This window comes from Marmota flaviventris, chromosome 4 (assembly GCF_047511675.1).
Source record: "Marmota flaviventris isolate mMarFla1 chromosome 4, mMarFla1.hap1, whole genome shotgun sequence".
In the NCBI taxonomy this organism is placed as follows: domain Eukaryota; kingdom Metazoa; phylum Chordata; class Mammalia; order Rodentia; family Sciuridae; genus Marmota; species Marmota flaviventris.
In genome coordinates, this window is record NC_092501.1 from 1,293,278 (window position 1) to 1,317,185 (window position 23,908).

The following is a 23,908-nucleotide window of genomic DNA, read 5'->3' on the forward strand; positions in this document are numbered from 1 at the left end:
GCCATGCAGCGGGAGCCAGGAGACAGGAAGGGCACTGGTGAGTGACATCAGAGACGAGGCTTGGGAGACAGCACAGCCACAAACATGGAAACTGACCAGGAGACGGCAGTAGCCAGCTACCCTGCAGTCGTTCAGAAGAGCGCCACCTCCTCAACAGTGGCCACATCCAGGCCTCAGCACTCACGGGGATGCACAAGGACAGAACAGCGATTGCACACCAGCCCAAGGCACACAGACCATGCATCCTCTGCCTTCCCGTGGTATGCCCGCCAAGAAAAGCCTTATGTGGCCACAAACCAAGTCCTGACGGGTTCAAGGAATTAAAGCACAGAGACTGTCCTCTGACCACAGGGAGCAGGCGCACTGCCTGAAAGCAGCCAGCCAAGAAGAAGTATACACAGTATTCAATCTGTTTATGTAAAATTCAAGGAAACACAAAACTCATTAGAAAGCAAAGCAGTGGTTGCCTAATGACATCAGGGGAGAGAGGGAGGGCACCAGGATCCAGGCGGATGATGGAGCTGTCACATCTTGATCACTGAGATGGTCTCGCAGGCATGACATGTCAGGCCCTTTGTCGTAAACACATATCTCAATGAAATCACAGACTAATTTCTACCAACACAGCAATCAATTTTAACATATAAACTTTAAGAAGTTAGGAAACAATTAAGAACACCTGAATATTGCCTGGATGTTTAATAACACTGGATTATTGTTAATCCTTTTGGATATGACAGTGATATTCTTTTAATTCTTTAGAGATAACTATGGAAATGTTCAATAATGAAACAAAACAGGGTGGGAAGCTGACACAGGATCACAGATTCAAGCCAGCCTCGGCAATTAAGTAAAACCTTATCTCAAAATTTAGAAGGGGGTGCTGGGGCTGAGGGATAGCTCAGTGGTAGAGTGCCCTGGGTTTAATCCCCAGGATCACTAAATAAATAAAATACACAAGAATCAAACCATACACCATCTGGTTTTGCTTAGAGACAATTAGGGGTGCAGGAGCAGGTGGAGACAGATTTGAAATAAGCTGGCCAAGCTCAACTATAGGGTGTGGGGCTAGGCCTGGTTTACCCTACTATCCTCTCCCTTTATAGGTTTGAAGTTGATCAAGAAAATGTAGTGAGCATGCTCAGCATTTACCTTGGTAAGAACAAAAAACCCATCCCCCTTCTGCCAGGACTGTGGACCAGAGCGGCAACCCACCCCAAATGCTTCACAGTGAATGCGTCTGAATGATAGCAAGGACTTCCTGTGCGGTCTCTGATCTTTCCAAGTTTCCTGCTAATGAGAGGAAGGAGAAAGGAGGCATCACTATCATAGCATCCCACCCTGGAGCACAACGTGGAAACACACACACATGCTGCCATTACCTGGTGAAGTACCCTGCTCAGGTGCCGCACAGTCATGCCAGATAGACGTAGGCCTCTGTAGACACAGTGCCTGGCTAGATTGGCATAGACTAGAGCACAGGCAGAAATCCAACCCAGTTGTTGCACATGATGAGAAACACAGAAGAGTTCATTAGATCAGTTTTTGTGACATGCTGTTAGAAATTTTTGGCTAACAGAAAAAAATTTTTTTTTCCTTTGCAACTGAGTGAAGCTGTGGAATAATATGTGAACACTGCACTGAAAGAGCAACAAATCCTGGTGGCACCAGAGTAAGAGACGGCAGCTCTTCATGGGAAAACGTGGAGGGGACCAGCGCCCAGGGAAGCCAGGACAGCTCTACAACAGGGTTCTGAAGCACCAGCACTCAGAAACAGAAGGCAACAGGTAATACTTCCTGCTGCCACATCCTCACTGGGCAAAGCAGGTTCACAATCCTGCTCCTTTCTGAAACCCCCAGCAACTGCTGCCCTGGCACAGATGTCTCCTCAGGATCAGTTGAGACAGCACTTGGACAACCCACTGAGATAGTGTGCTGAAGGGCTCCATGGCCAGCTCTGGGCAGGAACCCTGGGGTGCAGCATCTACCCATGTGCCTCGTGCAAATGCCCTCTCTGTACAATGCTAAGCTACCAGCATGATAGGAAAAACAGGGCTAGGGAGATGTTCAGCCATGCATGGTAATGGCATACTGCCTCACTCAGACACTAAGAAAAAACAGGATCATGCACAGAGCAATAGAGCAACTATTGATTACCTTGGGTTACTGTGATTTACTTCATTATAAGAACCTGTAATCTGACTTTTTATAATGGCTACATTAAAACCTGACCCCCAGGCTCCTGAGCATTTCTCAGTCCACTCCTGCATGCAGAAGGCACTGGCTGCAGCTTGTCAACAAATGAGATTCTCACTTTGCCACCTCCTATGAGGACCCATGCCTGGTGCCCTGGTATCAAGGGTCCACTCTGGTGCCTTCCTTGGATGGTGGCTGTGGGGCGTCAATGAGAGGCAGGCACCAAGGCACACAGCACAGGCTCTGGTGGGCAGTTACCAGTTGGACATCAGCACTCACGCCAAGGGCTACAGCAGGTGCAGGGAGAAGTGGCAGGGCAGGGAGAAGTGGCAGGGCAGACACAGTCGCCAGGCCTCAGCACTGCCTCCCTCAGAATGGGAGGACTGTCCAGCCAAGCAGCCCAGAGCCAAGTCCAGCAGCTTAGGATTGGCCTTTTCCTGGCTACCAGAAGGATCTCTGGATCCTGGAAGACAGTGAGCAAAGAATCATTCAGGCAAAACAAGTAGCCTGGCAGCAGGGGCCCCTTGTGCATGGGAGGGAAAGGCCGCACTGGGGCGCAGGGCAGTCGTCACAGCCAGCTGCAAACATGCCTTAAAAAGCAGGGACACCCCTGCACACCCCTGCAGGAGCTCCCCTGCCCTGTATTGGCCCTCCTGCTCCACACGCTCTGCACCCTGGACAACCAGAGAAATCAATGCCCAGAGCTGCATGTGTCCCAGACCAAGGTTCTACAGAAAAAAAAGAAAAGGATTTCTACCTTAAAGAAAAAATGGGGGCTGTGGCTCAGGGGCACAGTGCTAGCCTAACATAGGCAAGGCCCTGGGTTCGATTCTCAGCACCACATAAAAATAAAGGTATTATGTCCAACTACAACTAAAAAAATAAATGTTTAAAAAAAGAAAAAGAAAAAATGGACGCTGGTAAAAATACATGGGTTCTTCTACTATTATTTCCCTGAACTATACTTTTCACAGAAGGCTGTGTTTTGGAAAAGTATTTTGGAAAAGAGTGAATTAGAAATCTGGCAAGGAACACAAGGCGCCTCTCCCCCCCCCCCCCCCATTTCTCTCTCTCTCTCTCTCTCTCACACACACACACACACACACACACACACACACTGACCCACCAACAATAAGCAGCCCCCTGCTTATGACATCATGCAGATACTCGAGCCTTGAAGGCCCCTCTTGGCTCGGGGAAGCCTGTGGCACAGGCCTATAGCCACTGGCCCTGCACACTGCCAAGAGCCAAGTTAAAAATAGCAACAGGCAGGCCTTGTTAGTTCTCCTTCAGAGAGGAGTATCAGAGTGACCTAAAAAGGAATTACACCCTGTGAGCCACGCCACTGGGAGCCTGACAGTCAGGATAAGGGCCAGAAAGAGACAGAGCAATCATCAGTCATGCTGGAAACGCCCTGCTCTTCAAATTCCCGCTGCCCTCTGGTCTCAGGTCGGGCTCTTCCTCCAGGCCCAACAAGCCCAAGGGCAGCTGGAGCTGGGGATCAACTAGACTCAACTCCTCAAGAGCCCTGTCCTATGGCCTCTCTACAAGTTCATGCCCAGCACAGAGGCAGTGCAGGGTGCAAGGAGCCAGCTGTGTGGGCAGCAGGCATGTTCCTCTTGCTGCCCTGCATAGGATGCCACAGTCTCATGACCTTGTATCAAGCAGTGTGGCCAGTGAAAGTAGGCAGCAGCCACCTGGGTCTGCATGGTACTGAACGCCTGGGGACAGTGTCTGAGTTTCTCTGCAAGACCAGGACCTCTGCTGAGCCCCTCCCCCTCACAGGCAGAAGGCAACTTGAAGCTCCTTGTCAGGATGTAACAGAAAGAAGCAGCCCAGAGCTCACTTCCGTCTGGACCAGCATCTTGCTGGAGAACATCAAAGTACCATGTGAACACAGCAATTTAAACTGAGAAGCACTTTCTCAGCTGAGGCAGGGGGACAGTTAAATTGAAGGTCACAAAGCAGAGCTGTGGGCCTTGTGCCCACCTCCCAACCATTTACCTTGGCTTTCCAGCTGACCTGGAAGCCAGCGAGCGGCCACAGCCCCACAGGCACAGCAAGAGAAGCCTGGGCACTTCTCACAGCTCTCAGGGAGCTGCCCATCACACAATTTGGTGAGGGCCCTCCTCACTGTGGCCATTACTAGCTCACAGGGGACATGAGCGCATGAGGGGAGCCCCTCCGCATAGGGTCCAGAGCTGCAAAGGCTTCCCCAGTGCGGAAGCACCAGCCCCGCCCACCTCTACAACTAGGCCCACTCTGACTCGAACGGCATCTTCCAGAGTCCAGGTCCATAGGGCCCACCCAGGCTCCAGCAAACATGTCTGTCTCCTCTCTCCCTTCCTGGGCACGGAGGAATCACTCAAGAAAATGTTCACCATAACTCTCTCCAAGGGCTACCCGGAGTCCTCAGCTGGGCTGCTGGAAACTCTTGAGGACCCCCTCCTCTCCTAGGGTCTTCACGTTTCACCGCCACCTGATGGTCCAAACACCCTTCTTTTTCCTCCAGTGTCCCCATCTCCCCATTCCCCTTCCCACAGCAAGCAACCTGCCAGTTCTGGGGAAGAGAATCCAATAGCCAGCTGAGTCCCCATGCCCCACTGTACCACTGCAAGGTCACGTGGACCCCTCTGCAGGGCCCTGCTTCCCAGGCTGGAACTAACTCCCAGGACTTCCTCCAAGCCTCCCAGAACCATGCTCCTCACTCCTGCTGGTCTCCTCTCATCCATCGACAGAACCCCAGCCTATCTTCTCCCTCCTCTCACTGCTCACAGCAAGCACCACCTCAAAACCACGGCAACAGGGGCCCCTATTCTGGCCACTGCTTCGCCATGTGGTCTCAGACACATCTCTCAACCTCTGTAACCCTCAGTTTTCCAACCTATAGAATGGAGCATAGAGGGCAGCTGCAGCACAGCCATTCTGAGATGACCACGTAAGGGGCTGAGCAGAGCCTGGCAGTGCAAGAGAACCATACGCAGGCTGTACTGACTCCAGAAACACGCGGACACACCAGGAAGCAGAAGGAACCTAATGGGAAGGTCACCTGTTACCCTACCACCAAGCTTTCCTATGCATATGTTACACCACTGTCCTACAATATTTACGAGAATGTTCCAACTTAAGCCCTTCTCCCAAATCATTAACAGCTGGTGATCACATGACCAAGAAGCTGTACACAGTCCTCCACGCCCGACCCTCAAGACACAGCTGGGCTGGGCTTCTGTGCACATCCATGGGGGTTTCTGCACTGTGTGCTGGGGAGAGCAAAGACAGGCCTGAGACCCCTGATATATTCTGCCAAGCTCTTTCCAGAAGGGTGTTTCCCATCTGTAGCTCTGGGCATGCTGCAACACCACAACAGCAAGCCCTGAGCAGCCAAATGCATATACTTCTCACCCGAGAGGCAGAGCAAGAGCTCAGGCACAGTGCTCAGATTGCACGAGAGAAGAACAAGTGTCTAAGACAGCAGCCACTGAGTGTCCTGTACCTGTCATCTGAAATGGACATGCTCTAAGAGCAATATGCACACTCGATTCCAAAGGGAGCACAAAAACACGAAATACATGTCAGAATGACATGGGGAAATCCGGGGTCAAACTAAATACACTGTTAAGCCCAATCTCACCTCCGTTTACCCCTTAAACGTGCCTCTGGGAAGACGTGGAGCTGCACAGGTGCCTCACATGGCACTGCCACTGCAGCAGAGAGGTTCTGGCTGAGGCCGACACCCTCCCTGGAAGGGCTCTTGTGAATGTTAACACCGGACTGTCGTCTCTTCAATGTGTTCCTAGTCTGTCTTTTAGTAACATGCAGGCTTCAAGAGTGTGAAGAGAACTTGGCCAGCTGTGCTGAGTCAGATTTACTGGCCTTTTCCTATACAATTCCTTCAACTAACTGCAGCTCAGAAAAGCCTTTCCTATCCAGAAAGAGTGAGTAGCCACATTTCCTTCCTTGGCTCCCCTCCTCAAGTATGTGAATGAACAGGTGAGAGGCAGGACAGGCCTCCTCACCACGGTGCAGTGACTGGCTTGCCCAAGTCCCATGATGGCTGAGGCTGAAATTTATTTGCAGCAAGCCCATTCTCCTCTCAATGACCTTCATGGGTGGCCACACTGCCTGCCATCGGGACACAGAGGCAGAGAGGGCAGGCAGCTTGCCCATGTCACACAGCGAGTAAGGGTGTGAGGACTTGAGTAGTCCCTGCAGGTTCAGAGCCTGTAATGGGCTCTCGGCTGTGCTGCCTCCTACAGGTGGACAAGGAAGGGCCTGCGCTCAGTCTGTGTGTGCCAGCAGATTTTGTTTACAAAAGAAACAAAGCACCATCAGGCAGGATCACGCTGTCTTCAAGGATGCTAAGATATCGTTGGCAGGAGATCTGCTTTCGGAGTTTTCTGTTGGAGATTCATTCCTTCTTTTTCCTTTTAGGACATTAATTTCTAGAAAAGTATTCACCCACACTTGAGGCTAACTGCCTTTCTCTTCACCAAGTACACAATTAGGATTCCTAATCAGAACCACACATCATATGCACACTCAACAGTGGCAACTGAGTTACAGAGGTATCAGCATTGCGTCTCCAAATTTACAAGTGACAGTTCTCACCATCTCGGCACTCCCCACTCTCCACAGCCCCCCAGCCCCTCTGAACCTGCTTTCCACTCCAGCCCACAGCCTCATAGACCTGAGTGTGCTACTCACCGTGAACTACCAGTACCTGGCATGGTTATAGGAACTCGTCCCAGGCCACCCCTGCCTGAGTCCCACCCTCTCTCAATATGCTCCCGTCACCCTGACCCAGCTTCAATCTGCCTGGACCTCCTGCCTTCACACTGATATTCCTGGGAGACGCTTCCCTTACAGCTTCATTCACTCATCCATCCCACAATTACAGCCAGACTTACATTGACAGCTTGGGACGGAGAAACCAGGACACAGGAGCACTGGCTGGGGAACCCCACTTCCATAGGAGACATGGTGCTCAGCGCATTGTTCACAGGGACAGTTGCAGTCTTCAGGGCACTGTGCCCAGAACCCTCAACTTCATTGACCCCTGGGTTCACCCACACAGCAAGGCAGGCTCCAAGATCCCCTGGTCACCAGCCAGGATTGATCCTCTTAGTACGGGTTTGGGGCCAGCAACAGCTCTCAGATTTAGCCTCCCTGACCCTTGGGGAGCAAGGGCTGCCACTGCCAGGTAACACAGACACTCACACGAAGACTTATCTCCTACAGTTCTGGAACTGGAAGTCCAGGCAAAGTGCCAGACCATTTGGTACGGATGAGGCCATTCCTATCTTGCAGACAGGCCTTGCGCTGTGTTCTCAGGAGGCTCTTACAGGGACACTAATCCCAGCCCCGGCCACTCTCAGATCTCCTCCACTATGCCACATGGCTCCCAAGACCTACCCCATGCTACCACGAGAGCAGTAAAGACTACCAACATCTGCACCCTACAGTGAGAGTGAGCTACCCAGGTGGTCTCAGGCCCTGCCCTGCCTCAGGGAGCAGAGTGGGGCTGGGGATGCACCAGCTGGCTCGGCACAGCACCCTGGCCCTGAAGTATCTTCCTGCTTTCAGCACACCTCTCCTGGGAGTGGGTCCAAGAAGAGCATGACATGTCCACAGAAGGTTGAACACAATGTCCAGACCCAAGGACAGAACGCAGGAGCCATACCATGCCACAGCAACAGAGGGGTGTAGGAGGACCTGCCAAGAGTAACACCTGGGAGCTGCCAACAGCTGGCAGGTGAACAAGGGAGGCCAGGGATGTTCTGTTGGATCCAGGCAAGGCAGATCTCATCTGCCTTGTGGGGAGCTGACTGAGAAGGGACGAAAGGAGGTCCCTCCTTGGGGCATGCGCCACACAAGTTCCCAAAAGTGATCCCTGACAAACCTCAGTTGACTCTAACAGCAGATAGGAAGAAGATCAATTTGACCACATTGGTCTTAAAACACCAGGCAAGGGAGTATAATCAAAACACAGTCATACATGGACATTTAAAAAATAAGACGATGCTTCTCTCACTTGAGAGGTACATTGTGTTAGTTCTCCCAAAAGTAAGTAAAGCTGGGGGTTATACAGGAAGGGTTTTTACACAGGAGTGCCTGATAAATATCGCAAAAGGCTCTGTCAGCATCACAAGTTTGTTCTGAGTCAATCTGAGACCTATCTGTGTGTTTTTTTTTTTTCTGGAATAATTATTATAAGCTGCTGCTCAGAGTTTGCAATTCATCACTCCCAGCCTAGCAACTTGATTTTAATCAAGACCTGGAAAGAAGACAAACTTCAACTGAGCTGGAAAGGACCTTACCAAGCACTGCTAATCATCAGGATGGCTATCTGAACTGCTAAAAGGGGAGGACTCATTACCACCTCAACAAGTTGATATGACTAGGATGGCTATATACCAAAGGGTACAAAGACAAAAATTAAAAATGGGACCAAAATATATATAAAGAAAAAGGATTTGTGAATAGAGTGGATACTGTTTACATAGAAAGACATCTCCAATTTACTAAAAACGGGGACACTGCATGGACAAGAGAGAAGGAGCTATGAAAACACACATATCTCTGACCCACCTATGGGAGGTACAGCCAGACGTAGAGAGAACAAGTTGGAAGGGGCAAGCAGAGAAAACTGAGTTGACACTTTTCTGCTTTGCTTAACTTATTCAGAAGGCTCTCAACAGACAACTGCTGAGCACACACCATGTGCAAACCATCAGAAGCCTGGACACAGTCCTGCGCAAGGCAGACAGGGCCCTGCTCCTGAGAGCACAGTCAGTGAGAAAGTCAACCTGTCTTCCCACCTCACCTGCACCAGCAAGGCAGAAGGGCTCTTCCAACCCTCCAGGTCTCAGCCTCTCCAGGAAAGGGGAGAGGCACTCCAAGGGCCAGGGAATAATGATGACCATGGCACCTCTGAGATGTGCCCAGTTGTGAGGTCTGAGTGAACAAGTGGACTGAGGTGACAACTCTCAACTTCACTGTGGGCTGCTGGGTAATGCTGCACTTGCACAGACATACTGCCATGGGTACTCCAGCTCCCACACTCCCCTGTTCCCAAATATGAGCCCTTCATCCTCAATGCAGAGGTGGGCTCTCCACTCATTCCCATCTCCCTCCCATTCTGGTGGGGCACAGGTTCCTGGCCTCACAACTTAGACACCAAGATGTGTACAAGGGCACAGCCAGCAACAGAGCAGCAGGAGAAGCCTCGTGAACCATCAGGGTCTTTGGAGCAGCACCGAGGGCGGGGAGGCTTACACCCAGAACAGACGAGTCAGTGACACACAGAATGGGCCATGAGGCTGTCGGTGTGTGTCTAAGACAGCTTCCTGCCTCCCCCCAGGCCTACTAGGAAGACTTCCAAGACAACAGCCCAGACTCTGTGACGTGGCTGGCCCTGGCCCTGCCTTGCCGGTGTCCATGCTTTCTTCTCCTCCACGCTCCACTTTCATCAGCAGACCAGGTACCACCCAGTGCCTCCTCTAGTGAAGACTAGGTGGCTAGGGGTCCTCCAGGCTCCAGGCTCCACAGGGAACCATGGGGCCCTGACCTGAGGCTGCAGAAGAGCCAAGTCCCCGCCTGAAGAGGGACTTGTTCCCTACCACCAACAAAAGGAGGCCATATCTCCCACCCAGCTGAACATCTAGGGGACAGCATAGGGGGGTCCTGGCCCCTAACCAGTACCCAGTCATGGCACAATGGGCAGATGAAAAGACCCAGAGGATGCAGGCTCTCTCTGCAACTCAGGTGCCAACAGCCACACAAGGTCCCTCCATCCCAGATCACCACACTGACACAGCCAGCCTCCCCTTCACTATGGCCCACTGCCTCCCACCTGCCTCTCTAGATTTCCGACAAAGGGGATCATCCTGTCTCGCCCTGGACCTGACTCACAGCCAACAGAGTGGCACCACCACCTGCATGGCTGGCTCCCCACTGCCCTGAGAATCCCTAGGCATTTGTGCCTCCTATCTCACCTGAGGGCATGAATCAGCCTCCAGGGACGGCACAGACAGAATGAGGCAGTGCCCTCCAGAGTGACTACCCTCAACACAAGAAATTAGACAATCCCCCCGCACATCCCACTCCACCACATGCCACAGAACCCATTATCCTGCAGGAAAGGTCAAGATCTCACCTGCCCCACTGACAACAGACCCTACCCTAACAAAAGAATTCCCAATGCCCACACCTGAGACCACCTCTGACACACGCCTCCCCGCTTCATATCTGAGTCTTCCTGGATCTGCCAACCTGTCCCCCATCTCTAGCACCCTTTTTCTGGAACCACTGGCTGTTTGCACCAGGTGTCCTGGGGCCCATTTTCATCCTACACCTCTGCCTCCACAGGCCTTCTGGGTCCCACTCCATCCATTTGCAGCCAAGAGAAACTGGGAAGTCAACCCATGTCCAGGTTTTACCATGCCACAGGCAGCAGACAGAAGAGCACTGTGCTCACCACATGGGGCCGACCGCTACCCTCCCTACCCTAGCACCCACTTGGTACTCGGCCCTTCTCTCCCTGGGTCCTGCCTTGGGGAAGTTCTCCTGCTGCCCACCCAGGGCAAACCACAGGACCCCATGGCTCCTTGTCATGTCCATCTCCCATCCCCTTTATTAGAATGCACACTGCTAGATAGATGCCCCTGCTTGTCTCTTCAAAGCATCTTCAGGCATGAGATAGAATTTAAGAGCACAGGTGCTCAATAAACCTTCAGCCAGTGGTCAACTGGGGGATCCGCACCTCAGCTAACAGCACCACCCTGAACACCTCTGCCCAGACCCACAGCTGTCCAGGCCTCTCACCACAGCCGCAGGACCATTCTGAGAAGTGACAGTGCTCACCCCCAACTGCAAGAAGGAATCCCAGGCTGGGCGGGAGTCAAGATATGAACAGCGACCCCTGAGGAGGACCTGGGCCTGGCTGCCCAAGGGATGGTGACAGGCACTACTTTTGAAACAGACAGGAAGCCCATCCTGCTCAGCACCGCTAGGCCAAACCAGGGCAGCCAGGCCTGCTCTCCATGCAGACACGCTGTAGCCCTCTAGAAAGCTCGCCGCAGAGCGCTCACTCCAAAGGAACACCCGCTGCAGCTCTTACCTGGTAAAATTCACGAAGCCAGTTCTTCTGCAGGTTTTCTGGCTGTAAGTTAAGGTAAAAAAAAAAAAAAAAAAGAAAAGTCAGTCAGACCACAGACACTGGCCCAAAGAGCCTGCATACTTAAAAACACCTGAGGTGCTGAATGTAACGTGTCTTAACAACAATAAGGAAAATGAAAACAATGCTCCCTGCCACTGGGGGCCCAAAGTCTGACACCTCGGCCCCTACGGGCAGACCTCTGAGCACCCACAGCCAGACCGCAGGGGCCTGGGCTGAGCTGTCCCCTGGGTGCCCCAAAAGCCACGACCGGTGAAGCCAACAGCACCACACTGCTTCCCCACCAGGTGCATTCTCCCCTTGCCAGCTGGGGCTTCTTATGTGTGTGGTGCTAGGGATCAAGCCCAGGCCCCATGCAGGTGACACGAGTGCTCTATCACTGAGCTGCACCCAAGTGAGTTAGATATACAGATACAGATACGGATATACGTTTAAGACAGGGTCTTGCTAAATTGACTAGGCTGGCCTTGAACCCTCAGTCCTCCTGCGTCAGCCTCCCCAGTGGCTAGGATTATGGGCCACCACATTCTGCTGCAAGTGTTTTTAAGTGTCCTGGGAATCAAGATGATGAAATTTAATTACCTCAATGCACAGATTATTTCATTGGTCTATATTTACACATGTAAAAATACACATATAAAAATAAATATATTTCTCCTAACTTCAGCTATTTTTGAATATTTTCAGATGTCTGAAAAGTTATTATATGAACATTTTATAAAGTAAAACTAAAACAAAAGTAAAAATGAAACTCTTATCTAGATATTTCAGCTAAAAGAATACCATAGAAATAAATTATCTAATACAATCTACCTAATACAATTTATTTCCTTGTCTTTGTTAATATAGTTTTGCTTGTTGTTTGTTATAACTGTTGAATTAATCTTGAGATAATAGATACAAGATTACAAGCCTTAACCCATATGTATTTCAAGGAAAAACTTAAAACTTAAATCCAACTTTCTCCATGTAATTTCATAATTTTGCCTATTTTCTAAAGAAAATATGATTTAAAAATACACCTATGAAAAAAAAAAGATGATGAAATTTAAGATCAACTAATGAAGGGAAGGGGCTGGTGTTGTGGCTCAGCGGTAGAGCGCTCACCTAGCATGTGCGAGGCCCTGGGTTCGATCCTCAGCACCACATAAAACTAAATAAATAAAATGAAGTTATGTGTCCAACTACAATTAAAAAATAAATATTAAAAAAATGAAGGGAAAACAACTAGCAAGGACCAAGAGCCTCACAGACCTCAGAGTATGAGGGGACCTGGATGTCCACTGACCCAGAGTGCCCAGCAGGGATCCCAGGCCCTCATACAGGAGGCACAGCCTCCCTCCCTTGACCCCAGGAGCCACAGCAAGACATCTAAAGGACAAACTGGAGCCTGCAAGGATCTGAACAGAATGGCCAAGCAGAGGCTCAATCACCAGCCATGGAGAAAACAGAGAACCAGGTGCTTACACACCTGCTGGGACGCTAGAATAGAGCCGGCAATGGTGCCAGAAAGCAGAGCCTGTCCCCACTGCTGCAAGGAACAGACTGGTGGCCCCTTGAAATGCTAAACCCAGAGTACCATCTGGCCAGCAAGTCCACCCAGGTGTGCACTTGACAAGTGGAAACAGTCCACACAGAAACCTACACATGCATGTTGTCAGCAGCACAATCCAATGGTCAGAAGGTGGACACAACCCAAATGTTCACAGACCTAATGGACATGCAAAGTGTGGACAATGGTGGAAGACTTCTTGGCAGGTCTGGCCCTTAGGCCTCATGCTCCTCTGAGCCCAGGCAGAGTCCTATCAACCAGAAGCCATGCTGCAGGGACTCAGCCCCTGCCTGTACCTCTGCACCTGGCCTCCACATCAACCAAATGCTCACTCCAAAGCCCTCAGCAATTAAAGGCAGGACTCACTTTTTGAAACAAATATCAACCCCTATACCAGGTCCTGATCTGGCCATGGGGAAAGCCCAGTAGTGCCTTCCCAAGGACTGCCACCAACAGAGAGCCCACCCAGGTGAGTTCTTCAAGGGCAGCCAGCAACAGGGCTCCAAGGTGAAGGGCAAAATATGTGCACTGGTCTTTTGAAACCTGAGATGCCACAGCGGGAGCGACTGGAGGTAGTACTTCCATAGAAGTCTTCTCCAGAGCTGCTGTCCCAGGGGCCAATGGCCCACACCAGCCCTCGTGGGGCTGGGAGTGCATGCCAGGAGGCCTGGAGACTCCGAAGCAGAGGACTAAGGCCCTGCAGGGGAAGGAAGGAGCCACGCCTCAGGGCAGGGCAAGCTAGGCAAGAGCAAGGGAAGCACAAGTTATAGAACTTGACTGCGCAGCCCCCAGCACGACGCAGAGCTGCTCCTCGCATGGTCCTGTCCTCACCCAGGAGCCCTTCTCACACACACTGCCCACTCACACTCTGGTGTTCACATTCCCACACCCCTACTCCCCACACAGTGGCCGGCCTCCAGGGAGGCGACCCTCCTCTTCCAACTTAGAGGCTGCAACTTGTCCAAGCTCTCTCCCAACATGCAGCCCACAGCCAGCCACATCTGTTCCTCCACCATCAGGATACACACGACTGCCCACGCCTGCCAGGTGGGTCTGTGGCCCTGGCTTTCTTCCTCAGAAGGGGTCTCCCTGCTTTTGCCTTGCCCCTTCCAGTCTATGCCCCACACTGCAGCCAGGGTAATTCTTGGCAGGCACAAGCCCACCAACCCTCCACTGCCTCCCACCCCACCTTGGCAAAAGACAAAGCTCCCCCAGCCTGCACCAGGCCTTAGCTCCTGACCCTCTCCATTCCCTCCTAGTTCTGGGGCCAGCTCTCCACTCTCTGCATGTTCTCTCCTCAGAGTCGCAGGGGGCCTGTGCTGCTCTTGGGTCCAGCAGAGGCCATCTCCTCTACCAGTCACCAAGACTTCCATCCAGCCAATCCTAAACCACCCGTCCAGCAGGCGTGGGTAAGCCACCTCCTATTCCTCCCCTGCCTTTGCTAGGGGGGTCAGGGGCTCGGGAACTGGCAAAAGTAACTGGACATTTCCCTCCCAGCCTCATACCCCACAGTACACAGTAGGGATAATTCTAAGAGTCAATAAAACAAGAACAACTTCTTCAACCACCACCCAGTTCTGGGACTGGGGCAAAGATGGTGAGGGCATGGGCAAGCCTAGTAACCGCACAAGCAAGACTGGTACAGCCTCACACCTTGCCAGGAAGGGCAGCCAAGTGGGCAGGGAGTCTGCAGAGAAGGGCCCATGATGATGCTCAGGATGCAGGGCAGCATAAACCATGGGAGACAAAGTCAAGACAGAGCACACACATTCCCTAGAAGGAAAGGAACCCACAGGCCTGCAGAGAAGGGGCATCCAAAAGAACCAACGAAAAGACAGGCGGCAAAGCAACCCAGGCAGAGGATGGGGCAAGTGCTGCAGAACTCAGCAGCCGTGCCTCCAGCACTGTGCCACGGACACAGCTGAGGCCAGCCACAGGGCGGGTGAGGAGCCCGCAGAGCCAGCTGCCACAGCCAGCTGCCACAGCCTGACCGAAGCAAGTAACAGCCATCACATCAGGAAGGGGAGGCTGCCTGACAGCAGCTGTCTTTCAAAACAGGCAGGGCGTTCATGCTCCTGGTCTAAACTAGTTCACAGCTCTAGATGTGTTCTCATCCTTAGAAAACCTGCAAGGATATCACATCTCTTGCCCCTATGAACAATTTTCTCAGATTCAGAAGTGCCTTCAGTTCCAACTGAGCACCTCTTCCAACAGGACTGTCTCCAACCTTCAACACCATCAGGAAATCCGGCAACCCGCCCTCTGCGCTGACAGCTATCACACACAGATGGTGATTCTTTCTGGGTGGTGAGATTTGGGGAGAGGGGGTGTATTTTTCTATAATGCTATTCTTTCAGGGAAAGAAAAAAAAAAGATCTTCAAAAAATAATTCTACTTCAGTAGGAAACCTGTAAAAGGTGAGACTGATGTCTTTAGCTCACAGGTCACACACCCTGACCATGAACACACAAACCAGCGAACACTGCACCGCTCCCAAGGACCAGCACTCCTCGCCTTCAAGCGCAGATGTTAAGATGGCAGAAGAAGGTCCCTGGGCACAGGAGGGAAAGGCAGTCACTGGGGTCCTCACCAACCAGGCTACTGGTCAAACTCCATTCCTGTGGAGCTGTTTCACAGTCACTACTGCATGTTATTCTTGTTTTATAAAGGGGGTGTTCAAGCCCACCAATAAGAAGGGGAGGTCCTTTAAGCCCAACCAACTGAGGCAAAAGACACCTGGGGCCCAGCCGAAACCACACACACCATGCAACCTTGCAACGCTCGCCCAAAGGACAGCACGCTGGAAATGAACAGGAGCAAAGAGACCCACCTTGATCCAGCACACAGAGGAGGACACTGTTCTTCAAAACTGTGTCAAGATAGTGCCCCACAGCCCTCCCATCATGCCCCCCATCCACCCCTACATGAGAGGGGGAAATGTGCGATTTCTTGAAATCCGCAACTGAAGTTACACCATCCTGCATTTGCTTCACACCCTAGACCAAAATGTGAGGATCTGAATAGTGACCACAATGTCCCACTGAGGCAGCATGGGCACATTTGCTCCCGGCACCTGTGGAGTGGCGCGAGCCGCAGGCTGCCAGCCCGAGCCATGCCACCCACGCACGCTTAGGTCATCTCCAAGACCTGCAGGGAGAGGGGATGAGAAGCTCAGGGGCAGCAAGGCAAGCACAGCAGCCATCACCTGCACCCTAGATGTACAGCAGCAAGCGGACCCATGTACCAGTGTGCACGCGCGCGCACACACACATACACTTTGCACGGGCTGGGGAGGCACTTCTGCCAAGACCAAAGGAAAAGTGCCCGTGCCAGTGCTTTCATGACAGTCTCTGCCCCCAGGAGCAGCTGAACACCCACCACTGTGGGGGCGACTTCCAAAGGACAAACAGCACAACTGAAGAACCAGACAGAAAGCACAGCAGAAGTATTTCAAGCAGCAATGGCTGGGAATTTTCTAAAATTAATGAGCCACCAAACCACAGATCCAGGAAGCTCGGAGAGCACTGTGCAGGATAAACAGGAGCAAGTCCACACCTAGCCCAGCATGTTCACCTGCAGAGGGCCACTGACAGAAAAGTCCAGAGAGAAGCCAGAAAAGAACATTCCTTAGCTGTGGAGGAAAATGACAAGAACTATAGTCAGCTTCTGAACATGCAAGCAAGAAGGCAATGAAGCATTTCAAGTGGCAAAATAAAAAATAAAGCACCAAACCAGAATTACACACACAGGAAAAGTGCCCTTCCGAAGTAAACCAGAAAGGAACGCTTCTCAGACAAATAACAGATCCGCACACTGCAAGCAAGGTTTAGAACTTTTTCAGGGAGAAGAAAAATCAACAAGTCAAAATGCACATAAGAAAGGAGGAGGGCTGGAGCCCAATATATAGAAGTGGTGACGAGTGTCCAGTGACAAGCTCTTCCATGATAGACAGGGTTCCAGGTCGGTGTGCAGGCCAAGGCAACAGGCCAGGTCCACTGGGCACACTCGTACACACAGCACAGCCCTCCCCACGAGTGCTGGGCTCCGGACAGGGCAAAGCGAACTCCTGTACTCCAACAGGACACCGCACATCTGACCAACACCATCCTCAGCAGGCCTTAGAGACACAGATGTCCTGGGCAGGCCTGACCCTACCAGATGACCCTTTTGGAGATGAAGATCATAGGCTGGACGTAGGCAGCCCAAGACAGATCCTGCCCTCTCCTGGGCTCCAGGAAGATCACAGCCCACCCACCACTAGTTACTGTAGCCCCAGGCACCCCACAGGGACCAGCTGGGCAGAGTCAAAGCCCCCCACAGAAAAAGGAGCTCAGAAACATAGCACAGCTTAAATATACATGGTACATGACAAACTGGGAAGCATGCCTGACAGCATCAGCACACGAGTACATGTGATAAAATAGGGTAGACATTCTGAATGTGCTCGCCCCTGCTGAATTTTGTTTTGGGGTAACTATCATGGTAAAGATCTAATTTAAAACTTTACCGCAATATTAGCCCACAATCTCCCCACGTTGTCCCAACACTGCTCCCGGGCAGTCTATTCCCCTTGTCCTCTCAGTTAGCCTTGTCCAATATTTGCCATTCATGTTTTCAAACAAACAACTTTGGTAATTCCCGAACCTACTGTTGTTCTTTTTTTTTTCTCTCTCTCTTATTTTTCACTCATTAATACTTGGATTCATATCTACCTTCCTACATTCCTACAGTACGGCAGAGCCATGTTTCAGCATGTGGGGTTCATTTACTTTTACACTTGGTGTTTCATAGCCAACAACTCTGGTGTATAGCACATGTGATAGAAGCATTACAAATCACAAGTATGTACCCTTGTCCTAAAGCCACCACACTTACGTCGCAAGAAGACCCAGATGCCTGTTCTTTGCAGAACTACTTAACCTTGCACCCACAGGAGCAGGAATGAGAACAGAAGAAAATCAAAACGCCCATACTACCAAAAGAGCTATACAGATTTAATGCAATTCCTACTAAATCTCCAATGACGTTCTTCATTGAAATAGAAAAGGCAGTCATGAAATTCATTTGGAAAAATAAAAGGCCCAGAATACCCAAAGCAATCCTTAGTGAGAAAAAGCAAAGCAGCAGGCATTACAATATATGACCTTAAATTATACTACAGAGCTATAGTAACAAAAACAGCATGGACTGGCCCCAAAATAGACATGAAGACCAATGGTACAGAATAGAGGACACAAAGACAAACCCACATAAATATAGTTATTTCATACTACACAAGGCACCATAAACACACATTGAGAAAAGATAGCCTCTTCAACAAATGGTGCTGAGAAAACTGAACATCTATATGTAGCAAAATGAAATTAAACCCATATCTCTCACCCTGCACAAAACCCAGCTCAAAGTGGATCAAGGACCTAAGCATTAGACCAGAGACCTTGTGTCTACTAGAAGAAAAAGGAAGCTCAAATCTCCATCATGCCACCTTAGGAACCAAATTCCTCCACAAGACTCCTGAAGCGTAAGAAGTGAGATCAAGAATCAATAAATGGAGTGGTTTCAAAATAAAAATCTTGTTCACAGCAAAGGAAGCAATCAAGAACGTCAAGAGAGCCTACGGAAAGGGAGAAAATCTTAGCCACCTGCACCTCAGATAGACATTAATCTCCAGGGTATATAAAGAACTCAAAAAACTTCACACACACACACGCACAAAAAAAAAAAAAAAAAAAATCCCAGTTAATAAATGGACAAAAAAACTGAACAGGCACTTCACAGAAGAAGAAATACAATTGGACAACAAACACATGAAAAAATATTCAACATCTCTAAGAGTTAGAGAAATGCAAATTAAAACTACACTGAGATTCCATCTCACTCCAGTCAATGGCAATCATTAAAAAGAGAAGTAACAATAATGTTGGCGAGGATGTGGGGAAAAAGGTTCACTCACATATGGCTGTTGGCACTCACACATGGCTGTTGGGCCTGCAAATTGGTGCAACCACTCTGGAAAACAGTATGGAGATTCCTCAGAAAACTTGGAATGGAACCACCATTTGACCCAGTTATCCCACTCCTCAGTATATACCCAAAGGACTTAAAATCAGTATATACTACAGTACCACAGCTACCTCAATGCTTACAGCAGCTAAATTCACAATAGCCAAACTATGGATCCAACCCAGGTGTCCTTCAACAGATGAATGGATAAAGAAAATGTGGTGCATATATACAAAAAAATAAAGAAGAAAGAAATTATGGCATTTGCCAGTAAATGGATGGAACTAGAAACTATCAATAAGTGAAATAAGCCAATTCCCAAAAAAAAAAAAAAAAGGGTCAAATATTCTCTCTGATATGCAGATGCTAACACAATAAGGAGTGGGGAGAAGAGAAGTTCAAGGACTAGACAAAAGAGAATGATGGGAAGGGAGGGGGAATGGGAATACGAAAGACAACAGAATGAATTGGGCACAACTTTCCTATGTTCATAGGTGAATTCACAACCAGTTAACTCCACATCAGGCACAACCACAAGAATGGGAAGTTATATTCCATGTATGTATAATATGTCAAAATACACCCTGTCATGTATGACTAAAAAGAACTGGGGGGTGGGGGAGGGCAGAACCTCAAGAGGGGAAGAACTAACCTACCTGAACACAGGTGGCAGGACAGCACATCTGAACCCCACAGAGCAGGTAATGAAACCAAAGCCAACAGTGAAGAATTCAGAGGGAAAAGCAGGTTAGAAAATCAACAGCCACCGATGAACCAACAGCAGCAGTCAGAGACATGCTGGAAAAGAAAGCCCTACTTGCAATGGCAGCACAGAGAGTTAGGAATGAATTTCTTCTCATGTGAAACTTTCTAAGAGGAAAACTTCGAGCATTCCTAAAAGAGGTGAAGAGACTGAGTCTAGCGGGGAAACCCTGCTGTCCTGAGAGGCAAAGGCGACCCAGCCAGTGACCAGGCAGGCTGAGGCTGAGGTTCAGGTGGATGAGCTGCACCTCAAAGTCCAAACACAACTTCTAGGAAGAGTAAGTTTTACTGCCATAAGAATTTTTGCATGGCAAAACCAAAAAGCAAGTTCCAAAATGGTTGGAAATATTTGAAGAACACTCAAAAATCAAAAAAGAAAAAACAAACATAGAAGCTGGGCAAAGATCCATCTCACAAAGGACTGCACGGCCAGGCAGCACCCACCTCCCCATACTCCACACCCACCTGTGCCACACACCACCCGCTCATGCAGACACACTTGTCACCCTGAAGCCACGGAGCAGGGCCTGTGTTTTAGATAAAGACTAAGGCCATGGGGCTGGGGTTGTGGCTCAGTGGTAGAGCGCTCGCCTCGAACGTGTGAGACCCTGGGTTCGATCCTCAGCACCACATAAAAATAAATAAACAAAATAAAGATATTGTGCCCATGTATAACTTAAAAAAATATTTAAAAAAAAAAAAAGGACTAAGGCCAGAGAACAAAGAAGGAACCATGAGAACAGGGCAGAGGGGAAGCCCAGATTCAAATTGTGATTCTCAGGTGGGGCTCTGGAAAGGCTCTGGCCCCTTGGTGGCAGGTGGCAGTGCACTCTCCCTATAAGGTGGCACTAGCCCCTAGAGCACTGGACCAGCACCAGAGCCCTCACTGCAGCACAGGGCAGCAGTCACAACCACTGCATTTCTGGCAGCCACACTGCAAACTTGGAATTTCTGAGATCCTTTCCTTTCTTGGAGATGTGAACAATGCACTCTGTTGCATCCTGCTCTGTGACTCCCCACCGAGATCGCTCCAGATCTGCCCCAGGTGGAGATGAGCATGTCACTGCCAAGGCCTCACACACCCCCCACCCCCACCCGTTCTTTGCCCTGCACCTGGAGGGCGGAGAGCCTCCTCTGGAGTCCAGGCCACCTCTGCCTGCTCCCCAAGACTGGAAGCCAACAGGGTCCATGAAGGAGGCATAGAAAGACCATCTCTCCCACACTCACCCTTGCCTCCAGGGCCTGGAGGCAGGAAGTGCAGATGACCTTAGGACACACAGTAACTAGAAATGTACAGTTCCACCAATCCTGCTGGCAGCAGGCACCTCCCGTGGAAGCCAACAGTCAGGACTGTGCAATTCCATCCCACCTGAGGGAAACCCCCAGGAGGAGGGGGAAGGCACTTTGACCCCAGACTGCCCCTCTGCAGCCCCTGGCACAAGGTTGGGCTGGCAGAGCCCAGGATGGCAGGTGAGCATGTGGGTCTAGCTGAAAAGAGCCTGATACCTAGTCAGGCAAGAAGGGTAATTGCTGCACTACTCACCCAGCAGGACCAACAGCCCCTGATGACACCATGCCCCAGGCACTACACCCTCCTTGCTGGCCACCTGGGACTCTTAGGTGGGGCCCAGAAGCCCCATGTTCTGGCCCCTGCCTTCCAGTGCCTTCTGCAGCCCCACCATTCCTGCCACCTCAAGGACTGATGCACCCTCACAGAGGGAAGGTACCAGGAGCCACCCAAGCAGCCTGCAGGCCCACTGGGCATACACAGCTAGGCGTGTCCAGCAGCTCTCCCTCAGCAGGTCAGCACTAGCTCCTAACAGGAAGAGGATGGGTCAGGTCAAGGCCGGGCAGGAGCCCTGGCTCAGGGCAGACCTGGGCCAAACCACAAGCCCCAGCTGCGGGAGACCACATCCTCAACGCTGGGGGCGGGACCCAGGGCACAGCAGACTGCAGCAGGCTCTCTACACTCATTCTTCCCTAAAACCTTAAGCACGAGTCATACAAAGTGAACAAGTGCCCAGGATCCCAACACCAAAATGGTCCAGGCCTCCAGCCTCATGCAGTGACCAGGGCGGTGCTGTGGATTCCTCAGGAAATCCTGCCCGGGACACACTTGTCCCCATGGACAACCGCTTCCTTTCACAAAGAAGGCGGTTATGTCCGTGCAGTCACGAATACACTGAAGGTAAAAATAGCCCACAGAACATGTGCCAGCCATGTCCCCACCAACAGCCTGTTGACAGGGAGCCATGGAGGGAGCCCCTGCGGCCATCCTGCTGCAAGCCTCAGAGCCGCCTACCAGAGACCCTGGCTAGGCCAGATAGCCCGGGCTAGAGGAGACCCTGATCCAGGAAGGCTGGCTCAGCTGGCCTCAATAGTCAGGGTAACCCTGTAATTTGTCAGCACAAAGCAACAGGCACTGGCTCTTCTCAACCGGCACAGCAGGGCACCGGGCACTCCCCTGGAAACCTGTCAGCAACCTGGGCAACACCAGAAGGCTGCTCCACCTGCATGACCCACAGAGAACTCACTGTTGGTAAAGACAGCTCTCCACGCAGTTACAGCAAAGGCCTGGCAGTGCCATGGAGACACAGGCGTCTAGCAGAGGACAGGCACACAGAGGCCCCTCACATATGACACGAGACAGAAGACTTATACAACCGCCATACTGAAAGCCATAAAATATTCATGGGCAAAGTTAAAGGCAGCCTCAATAAGTGAAGTGATCATCAATCCTGACCATGAATCAGAAGACAGCACTGGGCAGCTGCTGACTCTCCCATACTTATGTCCAGACTCAGGCAACACAGGTCCTAACCTCAGCAGGCTCCTACAGATGCTGGATACTAGGTTGTCCAGAGCAGTCTTCGAGACCACTCAGCACTTCACTGACCTGCAGCCTTACGTGAAGCCACGGTCATCCAGACTCGACCCGCAGAGCAGAAGGGCAAGGCAGAGTCCAGAAGAGATGCCTGTACCCCTTGACTTCCACAAAGGAGCCCCCCAAACTGATTAAGAGCAAACACCTTATCAACAAATGGTGACAAGATAGCTGGATGCCCATGTGAAAAAATAAGCCTCAACCACAACCTCAGGTCCCGTGTGGAAAGCAAAGCGCAGAAGGCGAAACCACAGAGTTTCCACGGGGAAGCAGCCCTCATGCCTCGGGTAAGCAGAGTCTCAGGTCACAGAGACAAGTCTCACCTGAAGAGTGCTGAGCACCAAGACACCAGTGCCAGATGACAAGGCCAGCATGGGAGAGGCTCGTGAGTCACTCGTGTGCTGGTGACAGGAGGAACTCCGGCCATTCCACAGTAAGGCCAATGCCACAGATGAGAACATATAGACGGGAGATGCACGCAGACACTCTGCTAGAACAGAAGGCCACAGGAGTGGCCAGTAAGCACTGAAAAGATGCTCACTGACATCAATGGTCACCGAAGGCCAGCAAAATCCCAAGGAGATGCCACCATATACCCTCTAGATTGCTGGCATTGAAAAACCAAGATCGAATATCAGTAGGATGAGGAGCGGCCAAAACCTCCAGGCTGTGAAACAGAAAAGGTATAATGATACTGGGAGAGTTCTAGCAGCTTCTGATAAGGCCACACATCTCCCCCAGGACACAGCAACTCCACGTAGAGGTGGGGTCACGGTACAGGGATGACGTTCACAGTACAGGGATGCCAGTCTTCCTTGCTCAGAAAAGCCAGAACAAACAGCCCAGGTGTGCCCCCCCCGCCCCCCCCCCTGCCGCCCCCAGAATAACCACAAAATCAGTCCTACAAGGGACCAGGCCACTCCTGCTGGGAAAATAGGCACCAACCCGAAGGCATCAGGTGAGAGCTAGAAGCCTCACAGAGAACGCATGCCCCCGAGCCATAGGCAGCATAGGCCAAGGACCCAACAGGTACGGAAGCTCCACACCCCAGGCTGAAGGGAAAAGGTGGGGGCCTTTAGGGATAACATGCTAAAGGTCGGGTGAGCAGGAACCTGTACTTGCCAGAGCTCAGTAAGCATGCACTGCAGACCTGTGTGTTTCACTGTATGTAAATTTGTCAGGTGGAAAAACTGAACACACCAAGCCAGATCCATTTAATGCCATTCACAGTGAAGCATTTCAGGGGACTGTACCCACAGCTACAATTTATTTTTAAATCCATCAAAAACGAGAAGGACCATTGGACAAATAGATGTGTAAATGTGTAGCAAGGTGC

The 23,908-nt window shown here is 50.9% G+C and overlaps 1 protein-coding gene across 2 annotated transcripts in view; it reads right to left on the reverse strand.

Moving 5' to 3' along the window:
• The window catches only part of Inpp5a (inositol polyphosphate-5-phosphatase A), a 179,962-nt gene that overhangs the window by 119,748 nt on the left and 36,306 nt on the right, over positions 1-23,908 (reverse strand). For both annotated transcript variants that reach the window (XM_027929917.2, XM_027929918.2), the window contains exon 2: positions 11,315-11,356. In XM_027929917.2, coding sequence (XP_027785718.1) covers positions 11,315-11,356 — 42 coding nt within the window. The remainder of the gene's footprint in view (positions 1-11,314; positions 11,357-23,908) is intronic.